General features: G+C 43.7%; 1 protein-coding gene across 1 annotated transcript; it reads left to right on the plus strand.

Moving 5' to 3' along the window:
- Nucleotides 1–6359: 6359 nt before the first annotated feature.
- On the plus strand, nt 6360–17767 carry LOC308470909 (keratin, type II cytoskeletal 7-like). The gene is made up of 9 exons (XM_080994587.1): nt 6360–7109; nt 9610–9827; nt 10189–10249; nt 11447–11542; nt 12198–12362; nt 13268–13393; nt 15425–15645; nt 16392–16423; nt 16515–17767. The coding sequence occupies exons 1-9, from the start codon at nt 6483–6485 to the stop codon at nt 16928–16930; spliced, it is 1962 nt and encodes a 653-aa protein (XP_080850713.1). The 5' UTR covers nt 6360–6482; the 3' UTR covers nt 16931–17767.
- Nucleotides 17768–25007: the final 7240 nt, after the last annotated feature.

Raw genomic sequence — 25007 nt, forward strand, 5'->3', positions numbered from 1 at the left:
CCTAGTAAATGAAATCAGAGGGAATGACCTCTTGCCAAACAGCAAAGCAAAAGTTACACAAACATGAGTAAGTGCACATATGTTCATGTACATGAAGTGTACACTATTTGTGATAAGATTATGGGTCTTCTTCATTTTCTCCCACGTGAGCAACAATGGAGGAGTGGGATTGAATTGACAGCTCCATTTGCAACTTTCACATGTACATTGGCTTTGGAAAACAGGTGGAAAGGTCAATCAATGGCTAATTAATCTTGAATAAATTTTTCAAGACAGTGTATGAGGAATTCAATGTCACACTGCGCTGAACATTGTGTCAGCGCAAACATTGCAGTTTGACAGATGGAATTATCCCCCTTTCCTCCCCTCACATTGTTCTGGGGATTCTCCTGACCCCAAAAATTGTTTGGGGGGCATCAGAGGGGGCACAGGGAGGGAAGAGTGGTGGAAGCCATTCTATATCTTTGAGTACTAAATATGAAGTTTTGTCACTTTCTAAGAAGCCTTATCTGTCTCTGGACAACTTGAAGCCCTAGGTTTGATGAGAGAGAGAAGAAAGGCTTCTCAGCCAGCTTAATTGCTGGGATGCAGAACATTGTGTAGCTTTTTGCAGTGCCTTTGAGCTATGGAAACACTAAACTAAACTAAACTAAACTAAACTAAACTAAACTAAACTAAACTAAACTAAACTAAACTAAACTAAAAACTAAACTAAACTAAACTAAACTAGATGGCCTTTTGTACTTTGAAGGTCATCTATTGCATTTAGCTGCACATAGGATAGGTGTTAGGGATGCGCTGTGGGTTGCCACTGAGCCCTGGGTTTGCCGATTGGAAGGTCGGTGGTTCGAATCCCCATGACAGGGTGAGCACCTGTTGCTCGGTCCCAGCTCCTGCCAACCTAGCAGTTCGAAAGCACATCAAAGTGCAAGTAGATAAATAAGTACCGCTCCCGGTAAACGGCGTTTCCGTGCGCTGCTCTGGTTTCTTCAGAAGTGGCTTAGTCATGCTGGCCACATGACCTGGAAAAACCGTCTGCGGACAAACGTCGGCCCCCTCGGCCAGTAAAGCGAGATGAACGCTGCAACCCCAGAATTGGCCACAACTGGACTTAACTGTCAGGGGTCCTTTACCTTTACCTTTTAGGATAGGTGTTACCAGGTTAACTGATTTATTTACAGCATTTACAGGGCTCTTAATGAAGGCTCTTAATGAAGGCCTCTCTAACTGAGAAGGGGGAGGGAGGCTGAAGGCTGAGTTGTCCTTAAGTGAACTCACAAGGTCTGAATTACAGTTTTCTTAGGAAACAAGGAAGAAAAGGAGGGGCTGGGGGCAAGAATGGGAATATACTAAGAAGTTCTCTCTCTCTCTCTCTCTCTCTCTCTCTCTCTCTCTCTCTCTCTCTCTCTCATTTGCAGAAGTAGCATGTTACTTTCCATGTCCTCCTTGTAGATCTGCATTTGTATACTACCAATTCTTCCACTGGTTGGTAAAAACATCCAAATCAAGGTTGAGCCTTAAGGCTGATAATCATAATAAAATCTGGAGTTGTCTGGAGTTACCTCCAGTGATGCAAGAGACACATTACCTCTAAGTTGATTCATTGGCTTCTTTTGATATAGGGTTCTTGCTGACTTAACACCTTCCGTGTTCTCTAAGGTACAGTGCCTGGGAAATGAGTGTTGCTGTTTGTTTGTTTTTTAAAAATTAGTGAATCACTTACATGTTCTTGGTTGTTGTTAGTTTTTTTTTGCATCTGTAGTTGGGTGTGACAGCATTGTCACTGGGACAATGCCATTCTCATGTTAGGGGGAAAAATAGGATGGTGTCCTATGAAAATAATGGTAAGTGTATGTGTATTAAGGGAACAGGAGCTCCCTCAGTCCTCCTCATATACACAAGAGCTGGATTTGCATAACTAAGGGCTCAACCATATTTCTGCTTGTCTTACACCACAAAATCATGGGCCTGAGAGGTTTTCCAGAAGTGTAGCTGAGCCCTAAGTGTACCTTTACCAAAGGTGTCATGGGTTTTGAAGACACTCAAACTCAGGACGAAAGGGAGAAATGTGCTAAGAGGAAGGCAGTCTTGGCATATCCACACTGCGATCAATTCCCACCCGGAAACCATTGTCCCCACTGTGGAAGGACGTGTGGATCCAGAATTGGCCTCCACAGTCACTTACGGACTCATTGTTAAAACCGTGTTTATGGAAGACAATCTTACTTGGCTATGAGGGATTGCCAAAGAAAAAAGAAAGTACATGCTGCCGATATGAGCTGAGAGTCATCCACATGTTCCCTGGAGCCTGTGGATAGGGCTGTCAGTCTAGAAACCCATTATACAGACATTAAAACTCACTGTAAACATCCATCATTAAAATACACAATAAAACTATCTCATTAAAATATCAAAATATAAGTATCCATAATTAATGCCCACAATAAAACAATCCAATTAAAACAAGATGGCTTTGAAAACAGGAGACTCAGGTTGAGTTCAGGTAGCTAAATATAGCTGTAGTCCTAAGGTCAGGGAGGGGAATTTGGAGGTGGTTCAACCATTGCATTCTGTGCCCTGCTGGTCTTGAACTGTCAGGGCAGAAATGAAGGTAGAGGAAAGCTCTGTGTGCTTTTGCCCATTTCCTGAAGCCAAATTTTAAAACCTTATAAATATATATATTCTCCAACCATTGGAAACGGAGGAAAAGATGCCCCCATTACTTCCCCATTTGAAGAGGCTCAATGGGTGTCAAGATGCTGTCAGTAGCTCCTGGCTGGTTAAGTTCTTAACCCGAGGTACCACTGTACACACATTTTGGGAATGGGAATGCCCCCAAACAAATAATCTGTTGGAAATTGAAGTGGAAGATATTATTGGATACAGGATACCAAATGGACTACTCCCAGTGTCCTTCCTTCCTTCCTTCCTTCCTTCCTTCCTTCCTTCCTTTTGACTACAGTATACTTGGTGATGTGAGATAACTTGGAAAGATTTTCTCACTTATTAAGAGCTGCAAGGACAGACGTTTGCCTGGGATTGGAAAATGCAAATATGTGATCATTATTATGGACAGGTTATGTACAGCCTGGGATGTGGATGGTCTCCTGATTAAATTAACTAATGTTGTATGGATTAGAGGAGTGAGACATATGGAAAGCGTGGCAATTTTGTGGCAATACGTTGAAGCACAAGAGGAATGAAGAATTCAGCCATAGACATTTTTACAATCCAAAAGGAAATAGATAACCTACACACACTCATCATAGAAACCAGAGGAAGTCATTCTTAGTCAGGAAATCTGGACTATCTCTGTTGTAATTTCTGATTCATCATCATCATTTCCACAATCAATTTATTCTGTATTTTATTTCTGTATTTTCAAAAGCGCTTAAGCATTGATGTGGTACAAAAAATAGAGGGGGAATTCTGATTTCTCTGTGCAGGCTCACAATCGAAAAAGAAAGGCATGGGACCCAATGAGAAGAGGGCAGGACAAAATGAGGAAAACTCTGTACTAGCTGGGGGAAAGAGAGAGGAAAAGAAATGCTAACCCAATCATAGTAGACCTATGGAAATTAAAGGCCTTGAGTTAGGCATTTTATTTATTCGTTTTACGAAATGTATGGTATATACTTCTTGATTGTAATAAAACCTCTGAGTAGGATTAACATGGGATACAATCCCCCAAAATAACCTTTTTTAAAAAATTGACAATTTATTAGCCCTCTGATGCACAAGGATGCTATCTTAGAGCACTGAAAGGAATCAAACAACATATACCGTATTTTTTGCTCTATAAGACACACCAGACCACAAGACGCACCTAGATTTTGGAGGAGGAAAACAAGAAAAAAAATATTCTGAATCTCAGAAGCCAGAACAGCAAGAGGGATCGCTGCGCAGTGAAAGCAGCAATCCCTATTGCTGTTCTGGCTTCTGGGATAGCTGTGCAGCCTGCATTCGCTCCATAAGACAAGCACACATTTCCCCTTACTTTTTAGGAGGGAAAAAGTGAGTCTTATAGTGCAAAAAATACGGTAATTGCTTACATGGTTTAGTAATAGGATTGATTGCATGTAGACTGTGTTTGTTATTGCTTGCTTGAGATATACTGTATTGCTGAACAAAGTGGGTAGTATTTGACTAGGTTTTACACAGAGTGGACACACTGAAATTAGTGAACATGATCAAGTTAAGTCTATTCATTTCAGTGGGTCTACTCTGAGTAACACTTAGTTGACTACCACTCAGATTTCTACACCTCTCCCAAAAAACCAACAACAACGTACGCACCTTATCTACCTAACATGAAGATGCTCCTGTATGCCCAGATGCAGAATATTATGTATGTTTAGCACAAATTGGAGAGGTGTTTCAACTCCTTTTAGTGCTCCAAATACTCTCCTGTTCTTGGAAATGTGACATTTATTTTCCCAGGCAGAGCACCCCATATGTGCCAGGTTCCATAGAGCTCCTGTGCAGGTGGAAAGGGAACCTCCAGAGGCATTGCCCATGATATTGAAGTACACAAGAAGGGAATGCAAATGAAGGTATTATATGTGCATCTGCAAGAAATGGATGGGTGTATTAATCATCAAGGATAGAGAAGAAGCACTGACCTGTTTATTCATGTACAAACAAGGCTTCAAAGAGTCTGATTGATTCAATAGAAAATAATGCTAAGAAATTCTTTCTTTCTTTTTAAAAGGGCAATATTTAAAAATGGTTATTTTCTTAAATCTGCATTATTATTATTGTTATTATTAGTGGGAGGGGAGTTATAGCAAAAATGCTATTTGGTGAATTCAATCATTATTACCTAAGAAATAATGTTGGGCAAAGTCACAGCAAATTTTAATTTGTATATTTAATGGAGGTTAGCAAAAAGGAAAAAGAAGATGAAGACATGGCTCATGTCTTTGAAAAACGATAACTCAGCTTGTTACAGCTTAGCTGCTGCGTGATGAATGCATTTCATAATAATAAAAAAAGTACATTTCACAATGACTTTCTTCACAATGTTGCCTTTGCTTCATAAGCAACTAGGTGACTGCTAGGTCCAATTTTTATGTGGCCTGAATAGCAATTTCTTTAAGCTCGAAGTTTACCATCCAATCTGTTTCACAATTCTTTGCCCATCTCTCCATCAATGACCCATCCAATCTTTCTAATCTATCTTCACACTTTTGACTGCTTCTCTTTTTTCTCTCTGTGACACATATACATTCATTTATATGTATCTTTTAAAAACGTTTTAAAAAATTTGTTTGCTTGGTTTCCCCCCACAATCAAGTGGTATATAAATTTTATGAAACAAGCTAACTCAGATTCTAAAGTCTAGAAATTGGCTGAGCACAGTATGTATCTTATGGGATTCCTACATGTGACCTAGAAAGAGACAGAGACAGACAGAGAGAAGAAGTAGAAACAGTTTTGATCTTATTGCATGGAAGTTCATGCTGCAATTAATCGGTCAATCTCGAAGGTCCTGCAGAACAGTTGATCCTTTCCCTTCTGCTGTTTTAGCCCATCCGTTCTTCTTGAGCTTTGCCATCCACAGTCTACCATCTCCACCAAAGCAGAGGGTTGCATGCCTCAGTCGCCTCTTTCTTTCCTTATGCCCACCATCCAAAGTAAAAAGAGAAGTGTCCTCCATGGACGTCCATCATCAGCATGTGATCTCTATTCTTTAAGCTGGTGTTGCCCGTCTTAAGATTCATTCAGTGTTGTTGCTAGCTTCTTGGAGTAAAGGAACTGCTGCTGTCCCAAGGAGTTTTAGGGATGCCCATGCGAGAAGAGCCCAGACAGATCTGCTCTGACAAAGCATTTTGTTTACCAAGGTGATGAAGATCCTCCATGAACTTCAAGTTGAGAAACTGCTCTTAGGGAGCCAAAGGCAATTTTCCACATAGAGGCAGATTTAGGGTGTAATTGCGGGCGTGCTTTTGGGGATTGTGAAAGGTGTGCTAATGCTTTGCATGCTGCAAAGCGGCTGCCTGCCATGGAGCTTTGCAATTAGAAATGCAGATGAAGATACTGATAGATAGGACCTCCATTGAGAATTAAGAGTGATGCACTGTGTCAATTAAAGAGCCTACTCCCCAGACAAAATAATCAAGCTTAAAGTATCTTAGTCACTGCAAAGACATTGTGCCATCGTTGGTCATCATCATCGTCTTCTCTTCCTTTGGCAGTGAAGGGGTGTGCTAATGGGTAGGGTCAGTGTTTGGAAAATTGAAGATGAAGATCTGTCAACCACACCAAGTTCATGAGCACAATACAATGATATCCTTCTTCCCGCCCATGCAAACTCAAGCCCAGCTCCTCCCTAAAGCAGATATAAGGGAGGCTCTTTCCAACTCCGGATCCAGAGGGATTTGCTTCCCTTGGGCTCTGCACATCTCTTCATCTCCCTTTTTTGCATTGCAACCTCTGGGCTTGATCATTTTCTCTGCTCCTCATTCAACTCTGTCACAGTGATGTCTGTCAAAACCAGCAAAGTGAGCCGCAGAGGCTACAGCTCAACTTCTGTTATCGGCGGTGGTGGTGGAGGAGGAGGAAGTAGAATTGGCTATTCTTCATCATGCCAGGGATATGGTGGAGGCATAAGAGGCCAATATGGCAGCAGGAGCCTCCATAACTATGGCAGTAGAGGAACAAGAATTTCCTATGGACGAGGCTATGGCTATGGCGGTGGAATGGGTGGCGGCTATGGTGGTGGGATCTGTGGTGGAGGAATGGGCGGTGGGATCTGTGGTGGAGGAATAGGCGGTGGTTATGGTGGCGGAGGAATGGGCGGCGGCTATGGTGGTGGAGGAATGGGTGGTGGTTATGGTGGTGGAGGAATGGGCGGTGGTTATGGTGGCGGAGGAATGGGCGGTGGTCCTTTTGGTGGTGGTTATGGTGGCGGAGGAATGGGCGGTGGTCCTTTCGGTGGGGGAATTGGCCCTGGTGTTAGTGGTGGAGGCATTGGCAGTGTCCAAATAGACCCAAGCCTTCTGAGACCAGTTCGTGTAGATATTGACCCCCAGATCCAGCAAGTGAAAAATCAGGAGAAAGAGCAAATCAAGAGTCTCAACAATCAATTTGCTAGCTTCATTGACAAGGTAAGATGCCAGAAAAGGAAGTGATGCAGTTTGACTGATTTCACATAATGCATGTTGTCTGGGAAAATGCAGTTAATTTTTGCTATGAACAGTTGAGTAACGTCTGAAAATATGAAAGCTTGAATTTTGAGGTTTACATTATGGATTAGATGGGATTTACTTGCCACGGAATATTTTACTTAAACCTGAAATTATGAGTTCTTTGCTTTATTCATTTATACCAGCATTTATATCCTACCCTTCTACATGCATATGTATCACTCAGGGCAGTGATACTTATATATCACAATATCTGTAACAGCCTCCTGGTTAACTGTTTACAAGCCATTAATGTCACTTAAGGCCATTTGCAATGGCAGATGATCAGGGTGTTGAATATGTTTGTGGCATGAAACAGAGGGAAGAACATTTGCTCTGTTCCTCCCACCCACCCAATATTAAGAAAATTAAGCAGAAGCAGATGTCTGGAGTCTTTGCATTAACCAGCAGATTCACCAAGAGACTCCAGGATAGCAATAGTATGTTGCTACTTTTTTATTGGTGTTGGCTAAGACACAAGTGAGATTTATTGGGAGAAATGTGTGTGTTACAGGTACATGGATGTATATGGTTTCACAAGACATACGAAATGGAAAAAGTTTAACTAAGTGTTAAGAGTTGTTCAAAGCCCAAGGAAGTGTGCAGAATTGGCCCAATGGGATGCATTGAGGCTTGACACACAGGACAACATGCCATTTAAAATTGACGTTGCCTGAAACTTGGCTTCAAGCAAAATTCAAAGGGATTTCGGGAACCTCCTCTGCTGAAACGTTGGATTGTATCCAGTGATATTCCTGCTCAGAGTAGATCCATTTAAGTCAATGGATATGACTAACTTAGGTCCATTAAATTCAATGGATCTATTCTGAGTAGGACTAGCACTGGATATAACCCAAAGCAAGGATTCTAAGGAAGCAAAAAATCTTTTGGTATGACTAGCAAAACCTCTCAGCTGTGAGTTGCATGGCTGTTAAAAAGTAGCTTTTTTCGTATTCGTCAGGGGAACCTGGTGCCCTTCTGATGATGTTAGACTTCATCTCCTATCAGCCCCAGCTAGCATGGCTAGTGCGAGGGATGGTGAGAGTTGCAGTCCATCAACTTCAGTCCTAATATATGTCATATGAAGCTGCTGCTGACTCAGACCACTGGTCTATCTGGCCTAGTGTTGTCTATTTTGATTGGCAGAGGCTCTCCAGGGTCTCAAGTAGGGGTCTCCCCAGTCCTCCTACCTGATATACATTAATTACAGATGGCAACCTTTGACTGTCTTACACGCAATGTCATTTCCCCAGCATTGATCAGGGGTGAGTTTCCCCACTGCTTCTGGATTGAATGAAGAGGGTAGTATACCACATCTTCACTATGACTCAGGAATGACCCTTCACATGACCCTACACAAGGCAACACTGCCTGTAACTCTTCTATCCCTTTGGTGCAGCTACCCACCTACCTAGTCATCCTGGGGCTGATAGCCAGGGCTATGGTGGCCTGTTATTTGTATAGTCAGAATAGGATTTATCTGGGGTGGGCTTAAGATCCACCTTTGTGCACATCTTTTCCATCACTGTCATATCTCTTTTTTGGTGTGATTCTCTTGTGGCTGATTTGCTTTCTGGTCAGTTTAAGGGTGGGTATGGTGGACATAAGTGTAGAATATTTGGTGAGCACCTTGAGGCATGTGGGGTGAAGGAACATAGGAAACTGCCTTGCATTGAGTCAGAGCATTGATCCATCATATTCAGTATTGTCCACATTGACTGGTTGAGACTCTCTAGGTATTCAGACAGGAGTCTCACCTAGTCTTACCTGGAGATGACAGGGATCTTTTGCATGCAAAGCAGATGCTCTATACTGAACTATTACTTCTTGAAAGTTTGAGATGATGTGGGAGGACGCAGAACTCAGTCTAGGTGGTCCTCTTACTGGTGAAAGCAGACCAGAGAGCAAGTATGGACTCCTCAGGCTGCCTTTAGGACATTGTGGCTGTGATAAGAGCTGATCCACTCTGGTGGGTTGGTACCTCAAGTCAGGGTGGTGTTGCCCAGATAGAAGCAACTGTAGTTTACAGTGCCAACACTGGTTTATTATTGCACAGCTACATTTTACGGTCACCATAAAAATGACCTTTCATCCCAGTTTCTTATGTTGTGTCATCACTTGGGGAGCAGGCACTGATCTGTGGCCCTGCTATGAGAACCACAAAGCATAGTTCTAAGGAAATGGTAAGGTTCCACTGGCCCCCAGAAACTGAAAATTGCGAGTGTTTCCAATTCTGCAATTATTAATTCAGAGTAACAACAAACAGGGGGAGCAGAGTGTAATTTGGGGCTTAGCCAGGTTGCCTTCATGTGGATCCAGTAACCTGTGAAAGAATGGACTTTGCTGTTAGCACCCATCTCCAATGTGCTATGATGCCGAATCTCTTCAATGTCTTATACATCTTCCATTTCTTGGGTTTCAGGTCCGGTTCCTAGAGCAACAAAACAAGGTTCTGCAAACCAAATGGCAGATCTTACAGCAGCAAACCCAGGGCCGAGGCCCACAGCAGAACCTGGATAGTGAGTTCCAGCAATTCATCAATGGCCTGAGAAGCCAAATTGAACGAATCCGTATGCAGAAGTCACAGCTGGCATCAGAACTTCAGAACATGCAACACCTTGTAGAAGACTACAAGAACAAGTAAGGAACAACCAAAAATGAAAGGTGCTTCGTCACCACTATTTGTGCTTCAGGGGGAGATCCGCCATTAATCATTAAGTGACTTTGGTTCAGAATAATGAAATTGTCCTCAGCTCCAGGGCATTCCAAATGAGTGCAGGTTGCACTCGGCACTACAACCTTCTGCAGTACAACAGAAGGTTGGAAACAGTAATCTGAGTAGCTGTGTGTGTGTGTGTGTGTGTGTGTGTGTGTGTGTGTTTCTCTGGGGGATTTGCAATGTTCAGCTTGTGTGGTTTATTTTAATACCTTGGCATCTTATACACTTGCAGTTGTCTATCTCAGTGAGCTCATTGTGACCTATTTTTTCTGGTTTAAACAGGTATGAAGAAGAGATCAGCAGGCGCACATCTGCTGAGAATGAATTTGTGGTGCTGAAAAAGGTGAGAAGTGGCGCTTGGCAGCATACTGTAAATAGAGAAGGCATCGTGGTGGGATAGAATTGAATCAGGCATCAGAATGTTTTCAAGCCATTGCATAGAAATGTTGTTTTCTCCCATATGTCAGGGGGAAGTCAAGGCTACAAGTACAGCGGAACCTCGGGTTGCGAACGTGATCCGTATGGGAGGCACATTCACAACTCGCAGCATTCTCAACCCGCAGTGCCGCATCTGCGCACGTGCGTGATGTAATCTGGCGTTTCTGCACATGCACAAATCATGATTTAGTGCTTCTGCACATGTGGAAGCGCTGAAACCCAGAAGTAACCCGTTCCGGTACTTGCGGGTTTCGGTGCGCCCGTAACCTGAAAATGCGTAACCCGAAGCGTCTGTAGCCAGAGGTACCACTGTATAGGCCTTCTCCCTGACATATTAGCACAATTTGGCAAATGTGCTTCCCCCTTCCCCATTTTATCCTCACAGTATCCCTGTGAGGTAGGTTAGACTGAGAATCTGTGACTGGTCCAAGGTCACCCAGCAAGCTTCATGGTTGAGTGTGGATCGGAAACCTTTTCTCCCAGGTCCTGATCTGACACTTTAACTACTGCACCACCTCTGGTTCTCTTGGGCCTGCAAACATGTTTAATGGCCTTTTGGAGAACAGCTGAACCCCACAAGACACCTATCACTCATCTTTAGCTCTCACTGGAGAGCTCATAGTAGCAAATTATACTGGATCTATAGCAGTTCAAAAGGGCAATCATAGAAATTGCAGGGGCACACTGCAAAACATGGCAGCGTAGATTAAACTGCTGCTTCCTATGCATCCAGGGTAATTTGTTTAAAAATCCATTGTTTTATTAATAAATTGAGAGGAACTGTTGGATTAAGCCTGCTTGGCAGCCCCACCCTCTGACCCAGAAGCCCTTTCCCCCTACAGCCAGATGTGTGGGGAATTCCTGGGGTTTCTTGGTGAAGAGGGAAAGAAATCTGTGCATGCTAGGAACATTCTGCCTTTAATTATGTCTTCATATGGGAAGCAGAGTCCCTCTTGAGTCATCACAGCTAAACATCCCAACAGGAATGGAGAATAAAATGTTATCTATGTGGACATGCCTAAACTCTTGTATGTGGTGCCTCAGTCAGTGATGACACTCTGTGAAGCTTTAAAGTTTGCATCCCCCATAATCTATCTTCTAGGATGTGGATTGTGCCTACATGACCAAGACTGACTTGGAAGCCAAAGTGGGTGCTCTAGCTGAGCAGATCCAATTCCTTAGACGTATCTTCCAACAGGTAAGGAATCTATCCATTCCATCTGCTCGCTAAGAATACTCTCTCTTCTACCATCACCCATTGAACCCGCATTCAAAGGAACTGAATTCCCCCGCCTTAAAATAAATGAAGGCATACATGGGAATGTTACTTACCACTCCACATAGTTTTGAGGGAGGGATGCAAGGAACCAGAGGAAAGTATGTGATAGTCACAGAGGACTAAAGGACTAAGATGGATAGCCCCTGAAGCCTCACTCCATCCTGGTGATTCTGTACTTCCCTTGACTGTGCTGAACTTCCCCCCAGCCACCACAATTAAACTGGGATGGAGATATCTGTGTTCACCTTAGATTGGATTGCTCTATGCCCTGCACCTGAAACAAAAAGCTTAATCAGTGTAACAGCATGGCAAGTTTCAGGTTTGTTTTTCCCCCTTTTCCTCTCTGAGATCTAGAAACTTGCATTCTTTTTTAAAAAGTGAAAGCTATGAAAAAGCACGAAAGCAATTACAACTCAGACACATCAAAATCATGCTTGTGGAGACATAATTTATATTAATTAGTTCAAACATAATTGATATTAATTAGTTATTTTTTTCATGAGTGGTGAATCAGGGGAGAAATGGCAGAAATGAGGCAGACTTACTGATTGATGGCTTTTTGGTCCTTTAACAGGAACTGTCTCAGGTCCAGATGGGTGGTCATGACACCTCTGTGGTGGTGAGTATGGATAACAGCAGCCACTTCAACTTGGAAGGCATCATTGATGAAGTACGAAATCAATATGAAGAGATTGCCCGGAGCAGCCGAGCTGAGGCTGAAAGTTGGTACCATAGCCAGGTAAGGAATCAAGCAAAGACGAAACCTGACATGCTTTGTGGTTTCCTGGGTTTTCTTTCTATTGCAAGGGACCTGAGGGCAGATCACTTTCTCCATGGGACCCCTGTGAAGGAAGGAAAGTCACTGCAAATTTCGAACCGAGAATTCTTAGCTCCTTAGCCAAACTAGAATATTATTTGGAGGTGGGGGAAGCCATGACATTTAAAATGGCAGCCACAATTCCTAGTCCTTTGGTGAAGCCATGATAGTCAAACTGGTGTAATGATATCAACATAGGCTTGTAGCATAGTGAGAAGTTCTCTGTAGTTTGCTGCTTCCATCATGAACCAGGGATGGATTTAGGGCTGTGTGAGCAGTGTGCCTGCACTGAGTGCTGAGAAAAAGGGGTACTGGGCTTTAGGAAGGAGTCACAAGGCTCTGACAGGGTCATAGAGTTCATCTAGTTAGCACCTTCATGATTTTGGGAAGGAGGTACGAGGACCCTGGGATCCTGCCAAAGCCCTCACACTTCCTTCCCAAAGCAGGGCACCTCCTTGCCTACCTTTGGAAAGGCACTGCAAGGAATGAAAGGGGCACCAAATTCTGGCCTCGCACAGGGCACCGTAGTACCCAAATCTGCCTCTGCACGATCCTCCCTGTGCTTGGTGCTAATGTGTTGTGGTAGAGGGACCTTTGGATGGGCACCTTCTCACCTGCCTTTGGAAAGGAACTGCAAAGACTGAAGGGGGCACCAAATTTTGGCCTTGCACAGGGCACCATAGTACCCAAATCTGCCCCTGCATGACCCCTGTGCTTGAAGCTAATGTGTTCTGGCAGAGGGACCTTTGGATGGTATCCATGATTAGAACATTGCTGGAGGAACTTTTGCTTTGTTTCTTAAACACAACACTGTTTCTGCCCAACAGTATGAAGCTCTGCAAAACACAGCTGGAAGACATGGTGACAGCCTGACTAACACCAGACATGAGATTCAAGAGCTGACTAGGAACATTCAGAGACTGCGTGGGGAGATTGACCGTGTCAAGAAGCAGGTATGGCACTTAAACATTCCATTTGGGCAAAGGCTGAAAAGTGTCTTCTTTTTCAGGAGGTCCACATCACACCACATGGGTGTAAAGTTAATCTTAGCTATCAGATGGGCTTTAGCTCAGTGATAGCTTGTGGAAGCTCCTAGTCCACTCCTTGATAATTCCAGGTCTAAGTATTACATTGTTGTCTTAGACCTTGGAAGAGACCAAATTGATGGTACTCTGACTCAGCAACTTCATACATTTATCTCTGGAAGATGCCTGGTGCCCATTATTCTCTTTTGGAATTGCCTCTCCAATCTCTCAACACTCTGCAATCTATTAAGGATGGCGGTGGCTTTGTTCAACTGTTGCATCAGATCAGGCAAGCACACAATGCAAATTGCATTGCCTGTATGTAAATTCAGGCGTGACAGTGATTGAAGTTACATTTCCCTGAGAAGCCTGGGTGGTTCAAGGGACATCATGTTGCAATTTGAACATGGGAGGCTTTTAGGGTGGAAACGTTTTGGCTTTAAACCAAGTCTTATCTGTAAATACTGGGGAGCTGCAGTCAGTCAATTTGGACCAGCCTGGCACCCTTGAGATACTCTGGACTACAATTCCCATAAACCCCAGCCAGCGTAGCTAATGGTTGTGGATAATGAGAACTGTAGTCTAAACCATGTTAGGGAAGGCTTGCTTAAACAATACTGACCTAGATGATCAAATGATCTGAGTTTGTATAAGGGAGTTTCCTATGTTTCTCAGCTTTTAACATCTGAGCGAGAAGGGATGCTGACTCATCACTTAGTGGATTGTGCAGGCAGCAGTAGTCGTTCTGTTTTGAGTCTTGTCTCTTGCCTAAAAGGAATCTGGCAGAAACTCTGCTCCACTGCACCGATACACATGCCTTGGAGAGGAAGAGTTCCTTTCTGGGGAGGACCTTGGCTTACAACTGTTGCTCAGCAATGGACTCATGATACTCTAATTCAAGATGCATGGATGTTGGCAATGAGGGATCAGCACATTCATCTTGGCTACATGGAGGCCACATGGAATAGCCTCTGTGTGGTGCCCTCTCCATGCTGCGGCCTTAATGTGCAGTATAATGTCAGAAGTGTTACTCCATATTCTACAGAGAGTTCTCAGTCTCTCACACATCAACTGTTGCTAGAAGCTGCCACTCTTCTGTGGAAATGTGCTAAGGTGCCAAGTGTCAGCTGAGATACCTTAGTACAGGAAGACTGGAAAAAGCACCTGGAGGTAGACTTACCAAAAAACCCCAAATATTGCTTAATTTTCTCCATTAAATAATGACATCTAACATACCAATAAGTAGAAAAGACATGTGTTGGGAGAGCTGAACTTGATCCCAGGCTTACCTGGACTCAGCCTCTGAACCTCTTTGGAACATCAGGATTCAGACTTGAAAGAGATGGCTCAGTTCAGGTAAAGTGTTGGTCCCCACCACTGCTGAGCACTCACAAGAAGTCTCTCCTTCAGATGTCATTAGACTCCAACTCTCATCAGTTTCATTCAGCATGGCCAATGGCCAGTCCAGCAACATCTGGTGGGCAACAGGTTGGGAAAGGATGCTCATGGTATCTTGAATACATCTTTCAGGGCAACCACGAAGGCTCCTATGCAGTTTTGAGCCTCAGCATCTTTCTTTTTCTAAGATCATGAACATGGCCATATCCCTTGGCACTATGGGTCCAGGCTGGCCTATAAATCCCATTCTTTGACCTGGAAACAATTATCCCTGATGGGTGCTCAGATCAGGGATCGATCAGTCTGTTCCCAGCCTTTGTTCCTAAATTCAGGGTTTCAGGTGATAGACAGGAATAATGAGACAGATATTCAGAGATTGGACTGAACAACTGTCAGAAAAACATGGGCTTCTGATGCAATCCCTGCCTGGGAGGCTTGTTAAATAGCTGGGTAGGTAAACAAAGCAACCAGGAAGTCTGGGATTCCAAAAAGTCCATCCCAAGGTCTCAGTCGTAGTGGAAATAGAAAAGTTTTTATCTTTCTCTTCTTCTTGTCTTGCAGTGTGCTCAGCTGCAGTCAGCCATTGCTGAAGCTGAGGAGCGCGGCGAGTTGGCTCTCCGGGATGCTAGGCAGAAACTGGAAGAATTGGAATGTGCCCTGACAAAGGACAAGGAAGAGTTGGCTCGCCTATTGAAAGAGTACCAAGAGCTGCTGAACGTCAAGCTTGCTCTGGACATTGAGATTGCCATGTACAGGAAATTGCTGGAAGGAGAAGAGAGCAGGTGGGTGACCACTGCAACCTTCCACAGAGGGAATTTTTTTTTCTTTGTAGATTAACTGGACCAAGGGTCTGCAAGCAGCATCTGCCTTGATTTCAAATATTGCTGGGTTCAGGGAGGATTCTGCAAATATTTGAACGTTCATAGAATGCTTAGTGGCATATTGGACATCCAAATTATGGGGAGCAAATTTGTTATGGCTCCAGAAGGAATGTCCTTGGTGGTTTTATTGTTTGTTTTGTTTTGTTATTTTGTTATGCCTCCTTGGTGTATTGTGTGCTTTTCTTTACTTATTTTGATGACGTTGTATAGCACTCTGCCTTCTCTGCTTGTTTCTCATTGGTCCGGATTATATGGATTGATTTGCAGGAGGGAATTTGGGGGGCAGGAGTTAGAGGATGGAAGGTCTAGCCTTGTAAAATGGGCATAAGACTACATGGATTTTTGGGTCACTTGTAAGTTGGGCCTAGTAATTCTATGACTCACAGATGCTAGACAGGACTACTACTATCTGCAGAAACCACTCTGCCTATTAAATCAGGCTTCCTCAAACTTGGCCCTCCAGATGTTTTTGGCCTACAACTCCCATGATCCTTCGCTAGCAGGACCAGAGGTCAGGGATGATGGGAATTGTAATCTCAAAACATCCAGAGGGCTGAGGTTGAGGAAGCCTGGATTAAGTGATCATACTTGTAGCGAAAAGAAGGTTTTGTTTCATTTTGTGACCAATTTTTCTTATTCCTAAACAGGCTGTCTGGCCAAGGATCCCAAGTCCATGTCTGTAAGTAGCTTCCATGTTCACCTTCACTGTTTCAAACATGAATTATTTTCAACATGAAAGTGTATGTACTGAACCTGTGTTTCCTTTGCAGCTGTGAGGAGTTCCCAATACGGCGGCAGCATGGGAGGAATTGGCGGCGGCGGCATGGGCGGAATTGGCGGCGGCATGGGCGGCGGCATGGGTGGAATTGGCGGCGGCATGGGCGGAATTGGCGGTGGCGGCATGAGCGGCGGTGGCATTAGCGTTGGTAGCATGGGCGGCGGCATTAGCGGCGGCAGCATCGTAGGGGGAGGAATGGGTGGTGGAAGTTGTGGCTATGGCGGTGGAAGCGGAGGTTATGGCGGTGGAAGCGGGGGTTACGGAGGTGGAATCATAGGAGGAGGAGGCGGCTCTGGAGGCTCCTGCATAGGCGGTGGCGGATACTCTCAAGGTTCCGGTTCTGGCTCTAGCACGATCATTAGGAGAACCACCACAAGCAGCTCATCCATCAAAGGCGGAAGGCATTAAATGTCCCAGCTGGTCCCTAAAAGGAAAGAAACATCTTCTAGCTTCTTGTGGCATCAGCGCAACACCTTCAACCCCACCCTGGTAATACAGAAAAGAACAAACTGTGTCCTTTAAAACACAATGTTGTATCTATTTTGCTCCCCAAGAAAGCACCATTAAGCTTACCATCTTCCATCTTGCTTCTGTCACCTGTTGCTTAGTTGTACAATGGTGGAAGATAGCTGGTAGAGAATGCTAATGAAATATGCTGATGGTGTTGCATTTTAGGATATCAGTTAGCAGAGAGTAGCTGGAAGGGGGAAGGGGAGGAGTGTGTTTCTTTCAGAGTATGCTGTACATTTTTTGGCTTTTTATGGTGGCTGCCAGTTCATGGCATTCTGTATTGAAGTGGCCTTTCCTTCTCTTTCTTGAGGCTTCTTCCAGTTGGTTGTTCTCTCCAGGTGTTGTTGTAGTTCCTTGCTTCCCAAAAGACATAATTTGTCCCCACTGTATTTGACTATGTGCTGATGTTGGACCAGCCAACATTGATAATGCTAAGTCACGATTGCTCTTATCTGCCTAGAAAGAGAAAAGAAAATAGAGCATTTTCTCCCTTGAATCAAAGTCATGATTTAATCAATGATCAGGCAGCCTGATCGTGGCTACAGAGCAACAAGGTCCTGTACAACACTGAGTAAACAATCATTTACTATAATTGTGTCATTGGAAAAGCTATCTCATTATCAAAAGTACATTCTTGTGTCAGTTTTGTGAATTACATTGCACCTGTCTTTATTTCCCATGGTTTGCTTCCCATGTTGTTGGGAGGTGGCCATTTTCAATAAACTGCAGTCAAGTTATATGTGGTCTTGATTCTTATTATTTACTTATTGGTACATTTAATTTAATTTAATTTAAGGCTAAAACAACTTTGGAGGGATCTTGTACACTGCCAGTTTTCAGCTTGTAGATTGAGGCCACAGCTTGTTGGTCATGGCCTGATCTAAAGTGGGTTGCGAAAACAGCACTGCCACAATATAGAAATGTATGGCAAGAAGTTAAGAAAGGGGTCTCCAAATGCAGGTTAAAAGGTGGGTTCCTGGCCAGAAAAAGCTGGAGATTGCTGTCATATGGCATCTCTGAAGCTGAATTAGCTTTCAAAAAACTCTTGCAATGAAATCCTGTGCATGTTTACTTAGGAATTAAGGCCCATGAAGTTTCATGGGACAAACCTGAACAAGTGTTTATAGGATTGCAGCTTCAAGTCAGTTCCTTTCTCCAGCATTCAGAAATGCGGGTGATGTTTGGGTTACACAGGGATTTAGTCTGGCCAATTAATTATTTTGTTTCTTAAAATTAAGCAATATAATTCATGATTTAAGAACACAATCCAACTAAAAGCTCAGAGTGGCAGAAACAATACTATCAAGCGTTGACCCAAGGATAGGAATCCATGTTCCAGCCTGTCATTGCAGTTTAAACAAGTCTCTGGTTCACAACATGCTTCATTACATTAGTTCACAAGTGTCACAGGTGTGACTAAGAGGTGTTCCTAATGCTGGTTGTGAATATATCCTGGGGGAGAGCAATCTAAATAAATTAAGCAGTCCTTTTCAACATGAAACAATAGTAGCCACTTAAAGAACTGCTTGCTGCTCACTGGCCCTTAAATGTTTCCTGACAGGAAGAGGCTGGTTTTGGAATAGAGCAGGCATCCCCAACCTTTGGCCCTCCAGATGTTTTGGACTACAATTCCCATCATCCCTGACCACTGGTCCTGTTAGCTAGGGATCATGGGAGTTGTAGGCCAAAACATCTGGAGGGCTGCAGGTTGGGGATGCCTGGAATAGAGGCTTTGGTTTTGCTTTGTGAAAAAAGGGAGATCTGAAGCCCCTATGAACACCCTTTTACATGCCCTCGCCTTTCAAAATTGACAGCAGGAGGGTGTCACCATGAGCCAGCAGAATCTAGTAGAAAGAGAATCCTGGAAGAAAACCTAGAGTCGTTCCTTGAACTATGAAAAATACCATGTGTGCCAAATTCCTCCTTTTGAATAAATTATGCAGGCTGCTACATTTTGCATAAATGTTGCAAAGTATAATTTATTCTAAATTTGCTTTCTGAAGACTCAGAATTTCTTCTGAGATTTTTTTTTGGTAAAGAATAGAGTGGCGGGGGGTAGGCAACAACATGTAGGTGGAGACTCAGAGCCAAGGGGAAAGGGGCCAAGAACTATGGGGGGCTATGAAGGCTGACCCTCTAATCACTGGAACCTCTTCCTAGCTTCTGGGAGTCTATTCACATAGATTAGATGGCAAACATCTAATGTGAGCACACAGGGAAAGCCTATGTCTGGAAACAGCATCAAAACAGAAGCCAGTCATGGCATCTAAAGTGTGCATTTCCATTATAATGTTATATTATCCATTAGGAGACATGAAGTGGATGAGAACATATTGGTCTCTTACAAACAGTGTGAACAGGTCAGTCCAAATGTTTGTTAACAGGATGGCAAATTTATCATCATCACCCCCAGAGTTTCATGGACACCTTGCCAAAGACATCCCAGGTATTTCACCTGCTAATCATTTGATGAGTTCACTGCCATGGCAACAGCCACAACGGATCTGTACATTGTACTGTAATGGGTGGAGGCTTGCTGATGTCATCATGGAAAGTGTGAATGAGGAATAAGTCTGCCTGTCTGCTAGATAAGAAAGGCAGTTGCAATACATCCTCCTGGTTTAAACTGAAACTGGCTAAAAGTGTGTGTGTGTGTGTGTGTGTGTGTGTGTGTAAGTAACACACACACACACTGAGAAAAGGGGGAATGCAATTGTTGCAGATTTTTCTTTTTGTACTACAACCATTACAACAATCCTTTTCGTCTTTTAAAGGTAACCACTAAAAGTAAGCAATTATGCTTATAGCATAATGATAAAGCCATCATATAAGCAATACAAAACATTATTATTATTATTATTATTATTAATTATATTTAGATTTCTTACTCATGCTTCCTCGGGATGCTGGTGGTGCTGTGGTCTAAACCACAGAGGCTAGGGCTTGCCGATCAGAAGGTCGGTGGTTTGAATCCCAGCGACGGGGTGAGCTCCCGTTTCTCGGTCCCTGCTCCTGCCAACCTAGCAGTTCGAAAGCACGTCAAAGTGCAAGTACGGTAGATAAATAGGTACTGCTCCGGCGGGAAGTAAACAGCGTTTCCATGTGCTGCTTTGGTTTGCCAGAAGCGGCTTAGTCATGCCGACTACATGACCCGGAAGCTGTATGCCGGCTCCCTTGGCCAGTAAAGCAAGATGAGCGCCGCAACCCCAGAGTCATCTGCAACTGGACCTAACAGTCAGGGGTCCCTTTACCTTTACTCATGCTTCACCATAAGGTCCCAGTACAAATGTAACAAACAATTTCTAAAAGCAATAACAAGCACTTTTACCAGCATTTAAAAGCAAACCAGAAAAACCTGCTTGGAAGGTTTTTGCAGGTCTTTTCTGGCCCAGGACTGGTGTAAAGAAAGGAAAGGCGTGGCCTTGAAGTTGTCTGCCAACATTTATTCCAAGCAGGCACACAGGTCACTTGGCCACAGTTTCCCCCACTATGGTGAGATGTACTTATTCCTACAGGAGGCAGTGATGGCTGCCAACTTGGATTAATCTAATCTTTTAAAAGAATTAGCTTTATCCTCCCTTAATTTATCTAATTCTTTCAAAAGATTAGATTAATCCACTGACACTTTTGCTCGGCCTCCGCAATTGGAGGCGGTAATGGTTCTGAATACCAGGTGCTAGAAGCCCCAAGAGTGAAAAATGCTTTTCTGTTCAGGTCCTGCTAACAGGTTTCCCTTGTGGGCATCTGGTTGGCAACCTTGAGAACCATCATGTGGACTAGATGGGCCATTGGTCTGATCCAGCATGGCTCTTTTTATGTATTTGGATTAGAATCTTAGAAATTATTAATAAATGTGCATCTATTCATCTAAATCAGCACCTGCCATTTTGATGCAAATCTGTGTCCTCTTTTGCCCTCTCTTTGTGATGATGCATAATTGTCCACACCCTAACAGGTTACACCTCTGCAATACTGTTTTCTGCAATAGATAAATTCTAGACCCCACCCTAATGAATCCAGCCTGTTTATCCTGTCTCTTACCACACTTCTTCTCCTATATATACACCTACACCCTCAAGTTGCAGTTAAGCCTGCGTGGTTCTCTAAATTTCTACTGGTTCATATGGTTCAGTGTGCCCAGATCTTTACTGCTCAGACTGGTGATGCTGACCTCTGTCACTTTCCCATCTTGCTTACAAACAGTCCTGGTTCATAGAGTCCCAGGATGACAGAGAGAGAAGGAAGCAACATAACACATAATATTCAATCTTAATGTCCCAAAGACTCAGCATTTTTGCCTCCTCCTTGGACTCCAAGTAAATGATGTCTCATCCACACTGCACATTTAAATCTTAGTTAAAGCTCAGATTGAAGGGGTCATGCTTTTCTATATGGTTCATTCCCAGGCTTCTCCTCTGTTCTAGAATTTAAACTGGTTCCTTGGTGTAGAATACCTAAACCAGGCATGTCCAAAGTCCTTTTTGGGGGCCTAATCCTGCTCGCCAGTCGGTAAAATCCTAAAAAAACCCTCAACAACCTCAATCCTAAAAGAAGCTCAACAGCTCGAACCCTAAAAAAAGGTCAACAACTTTGGTTGGCCCCCATGGCCCTTCACTTCATCAAATCTGGCCCTCTTTGAAAAACGTTTGGACACCACTGACCTAAACTATGGGCATAGGATACCTAAACTATGGGTTTTTGTGATAGGACTCATCCCTGACCCTAGCATGATCCAGTCCCTAGGTCAACTGCACACTTCCAGGCTCCACCTCAACCTACCAGAGACATTTTGCCACGACCTGCTAGCCTCTCAAGCTCTGCCCTGACCCCCAGGGTCTGTATCTCTGAAGATTTGGGCAATAATATCCAGACAACCACCAGAAGCTCTCAGTCTCCCTGTAACCCAAGCCTTAGTTAACAGAACACTTGAATATAGCCGATTCATTTCATGCCAATCTGCCCAGGTGCTTCTCCACCTGACTTAGGTTTGCTTGGTCCACTGAGATCCTAAGACCCAGAGGGCAGAGGCTATAACAAGACAGGGATGGAGAACCTGCAGATATGTTGCTGGAATACAGCTCATATCATCTCTAGCCATTAGCCATGCTGGCTAAGGCTGATGGGATTTGGAGTCTAATACCATCTGAAAGGCCACAGGTCCCCCTTTTCTGAAGTAAGGGATGCTGCCTGATAGGTTATGGAGTGGAGCCTAGTGGAATGGGGCAGAAGCCTAGCCTAACCTGACAGGAAAGAAAACCTGGTAGAAGAAGGGAACAGATCCTGGCTGTGTCTGGTGCATCAGAGGTTGGAGACTGACGAGCAGAGGGGGCGGGGCGGTGAAAACTAACAGCAAAGGTTATGAAAGCCGAGCAGAAATGACCCTTGTGGTCCTTTCCAACTCTGCAAGTCTATGATTCTATGAAATTTGTGTGCCCTCTCTGGTTCTGATCTCTTGCCCAGATACTTTGATTCTCTGACAGTTTGCAGTCATGATCATCTCTTTTTCCCAAGGGTGGAGATGCTTTCCTAGCTTTCGGAATGATGCTGCAACCACAGCACAGAGTGCGAAGAGTTTGGCAATACACCCCCCTCCCCAATGTTGCCTAAGTACCTGCACAACACTTGCCAAACGAAAGCAAGCATTTCCCAGTTGCCTAGGCACCACAGGCACACACCCTACTCTTTGCACTATGCTGTAAGGATGCTGTGCAGCCTACTGAACTACATGGACGATTAGTCTGACTCAACAGAAAGCAGCTTCCTATGTCCCTTAGTCAAGCTCTAAACTCTTACATGGCCTTTCAATTTTTCTAGAGCAGAGGTGCACAAACTTTTTTCAAAGAGGGCCAAATTTGATGAAGTGAACACGCGTGAGGGCCGACCAAAGTTGCTGAGCTTTTTTTTATATATACTGATTTTTTAATACTGATTTATACTGCCACAGGGGCCATATTAAATCGACCGGCAGGCCCAGATTAGGCACCCAAAACAGACTTTGGACATGCCTGTTCTAGGGTCAGATGAGCTATCCAAAGTCCAGAATGGGGTCAGACTAGAGTTGCAGGACCTTGGATAGCTCCAATCGGACTCTACCTGCCTGACTAACCACCACCAAGTGTTTGTCAGAGTAGTGGTGGTAGGTAATTTTAGATTCTGGACTTAATGGTCTTATGACCATTGCACCTCTTTATGTGGTTATGTGTATTACTTCATTGACTTTAGAACTGTTTTAAGCCAATCTCTGCACCAGGAGCCTCCCTGCTCATTCTCTTGAATGGGGCTCTGGACTTCTGCCCCAAAGTTCTGCTGTGTTGTCACTACAGCCTGTGGTCCTGTGTGGTCGTGCTTGTGGTCAAACAGGACACATACCAACCTCGTTTCAAATCCAAATCATGAAAGCTTTTGGTTCAATTAAACTTTATTGAATAGGACCATAGCTTTCTTTCTACAAGGTTAAAGGTTCAGTCCTTGACCTTCTACTTTGTTAAAGCATCTCTGGGGAAATACAACAAAAACATGAGGCCAATGCTGTGCCCTATAAATCTATGGTTTGACCCAAGTGACTGTGTAGCCTTTCTGATTGCATCACGGTGGTGGTGATGGTAGTGGTGACCAGTGAGCCCACAGGTCCTTCCCTCTTCCTTGATAGCAGGAATAATAATAAATTCTGAAAATGTGACTTGAAAAAAGACTTCAGAATACTGTGTGGAGCCAAGGAAGACAATTCAATTCAGCCTTCAAATATACTTCACATTTAAAAAATAATATGGTGAGGATCCACCCTGAGAGTACATTTGGAAATTCCAGAGAAGTACAAGAGCCAGTGTGGTTAAAAGCAGTAGTCTCGTAATCTGGTGAACCGGGTTCACTTCCCCGCTCCTCCACATGGAGCTGCTGGGTGGCCTTGGGCTAGTCACACTTCTTTGAAGTCTCTCAGCCTCACTCACCTCACAGAGTGTTTGTTGTGGGGGAGGAAGGGGAAGGAGAATGTTAGCCGCTTTGAGACTGCTTCGGGTAGTGATAAAGTGGGATATCAAATCCAAACCCTTTTTCTTCTCTTCTACAAACTAAACTAAGTAACTATATTCTGAGCCACGAAATGATCAGGTCAGTTCAGTCTGAAATTAATAATGAACAAATTCTTCCAGTGTCTTTCACAAACCATTTTGGGCCCATGGGCACATTTACAAGCATGAGAAACCAGTGCTATTTTTCTAGAAAAAGAGGTGCTGAACTCACTACGAATGCCTCCCTTGTGGTCTTATAAGAACTGAGAGGTGCTGGACTGAGTTCTGGTGAGTTCCAGCTGGAAAAAAAAGCCCTGGGAGAAACTGCAATGGGCACCACATACCCACAAGCTGTGCTTTTGGCTACAGTAGAATGAGCGTTTCAAGCCTAATTTCAGCAAGGTGGAAGGAGGGGGTGCTGTGGGCACCTGCAAAGTCTTTGATGGGCTCATGTGTGCCCATGGGCACCATGTTGGCAACCTCTGCTTTAATATTATATTAAAAGAAACCCAAACAATTCATTTATACATTTACTGCACACACACATGTACCATATCAATACAAAAAACATACAACATTATCATTCATTATTATAGGATGGACAAACTATCCTATAATAACAGTCCCTTAAAATAAGTTACAATAGTACCTTGGGTTAAGTACTTAATTCATTCCGGAGGTCCGTACTTAACCTGAAACTGTTCTTAACCTGAAGCACCACTTTAGCTAATGGGGCCTCTTGCTGCTGCCGCACCGCTGGAGCACGATTTCTATTCTCATCCTGAAGCAAAGTTCTTAACCTGAAGCACTATTTCTGAGTTAGCGAAGTGTGTAACCTGAAGCGTATGTAATCCGAGGTACAACTGTATAGCTATTTTTTAAATTATTATTTCCTAATCATATTCTTACAGCATTCCAAAGATCCCAGTAGGACCTCATTTTCCTTAAACTTTAAAAAAAAATCCACC

Source organism: Podarcis pityusensis (genome assembly GCF_964106645.2).
Source record: "Podarcis pityusensis genome assembly, chromosome: 2".
In the NCBI taxonomy this organism is placed as follows: domain Eukaryota; kingdom Metazoa; phylum Chordata; class Lepidosauria; order Squamata; family Lacertidae; genus Podarcis; species Podarcis pityusensis.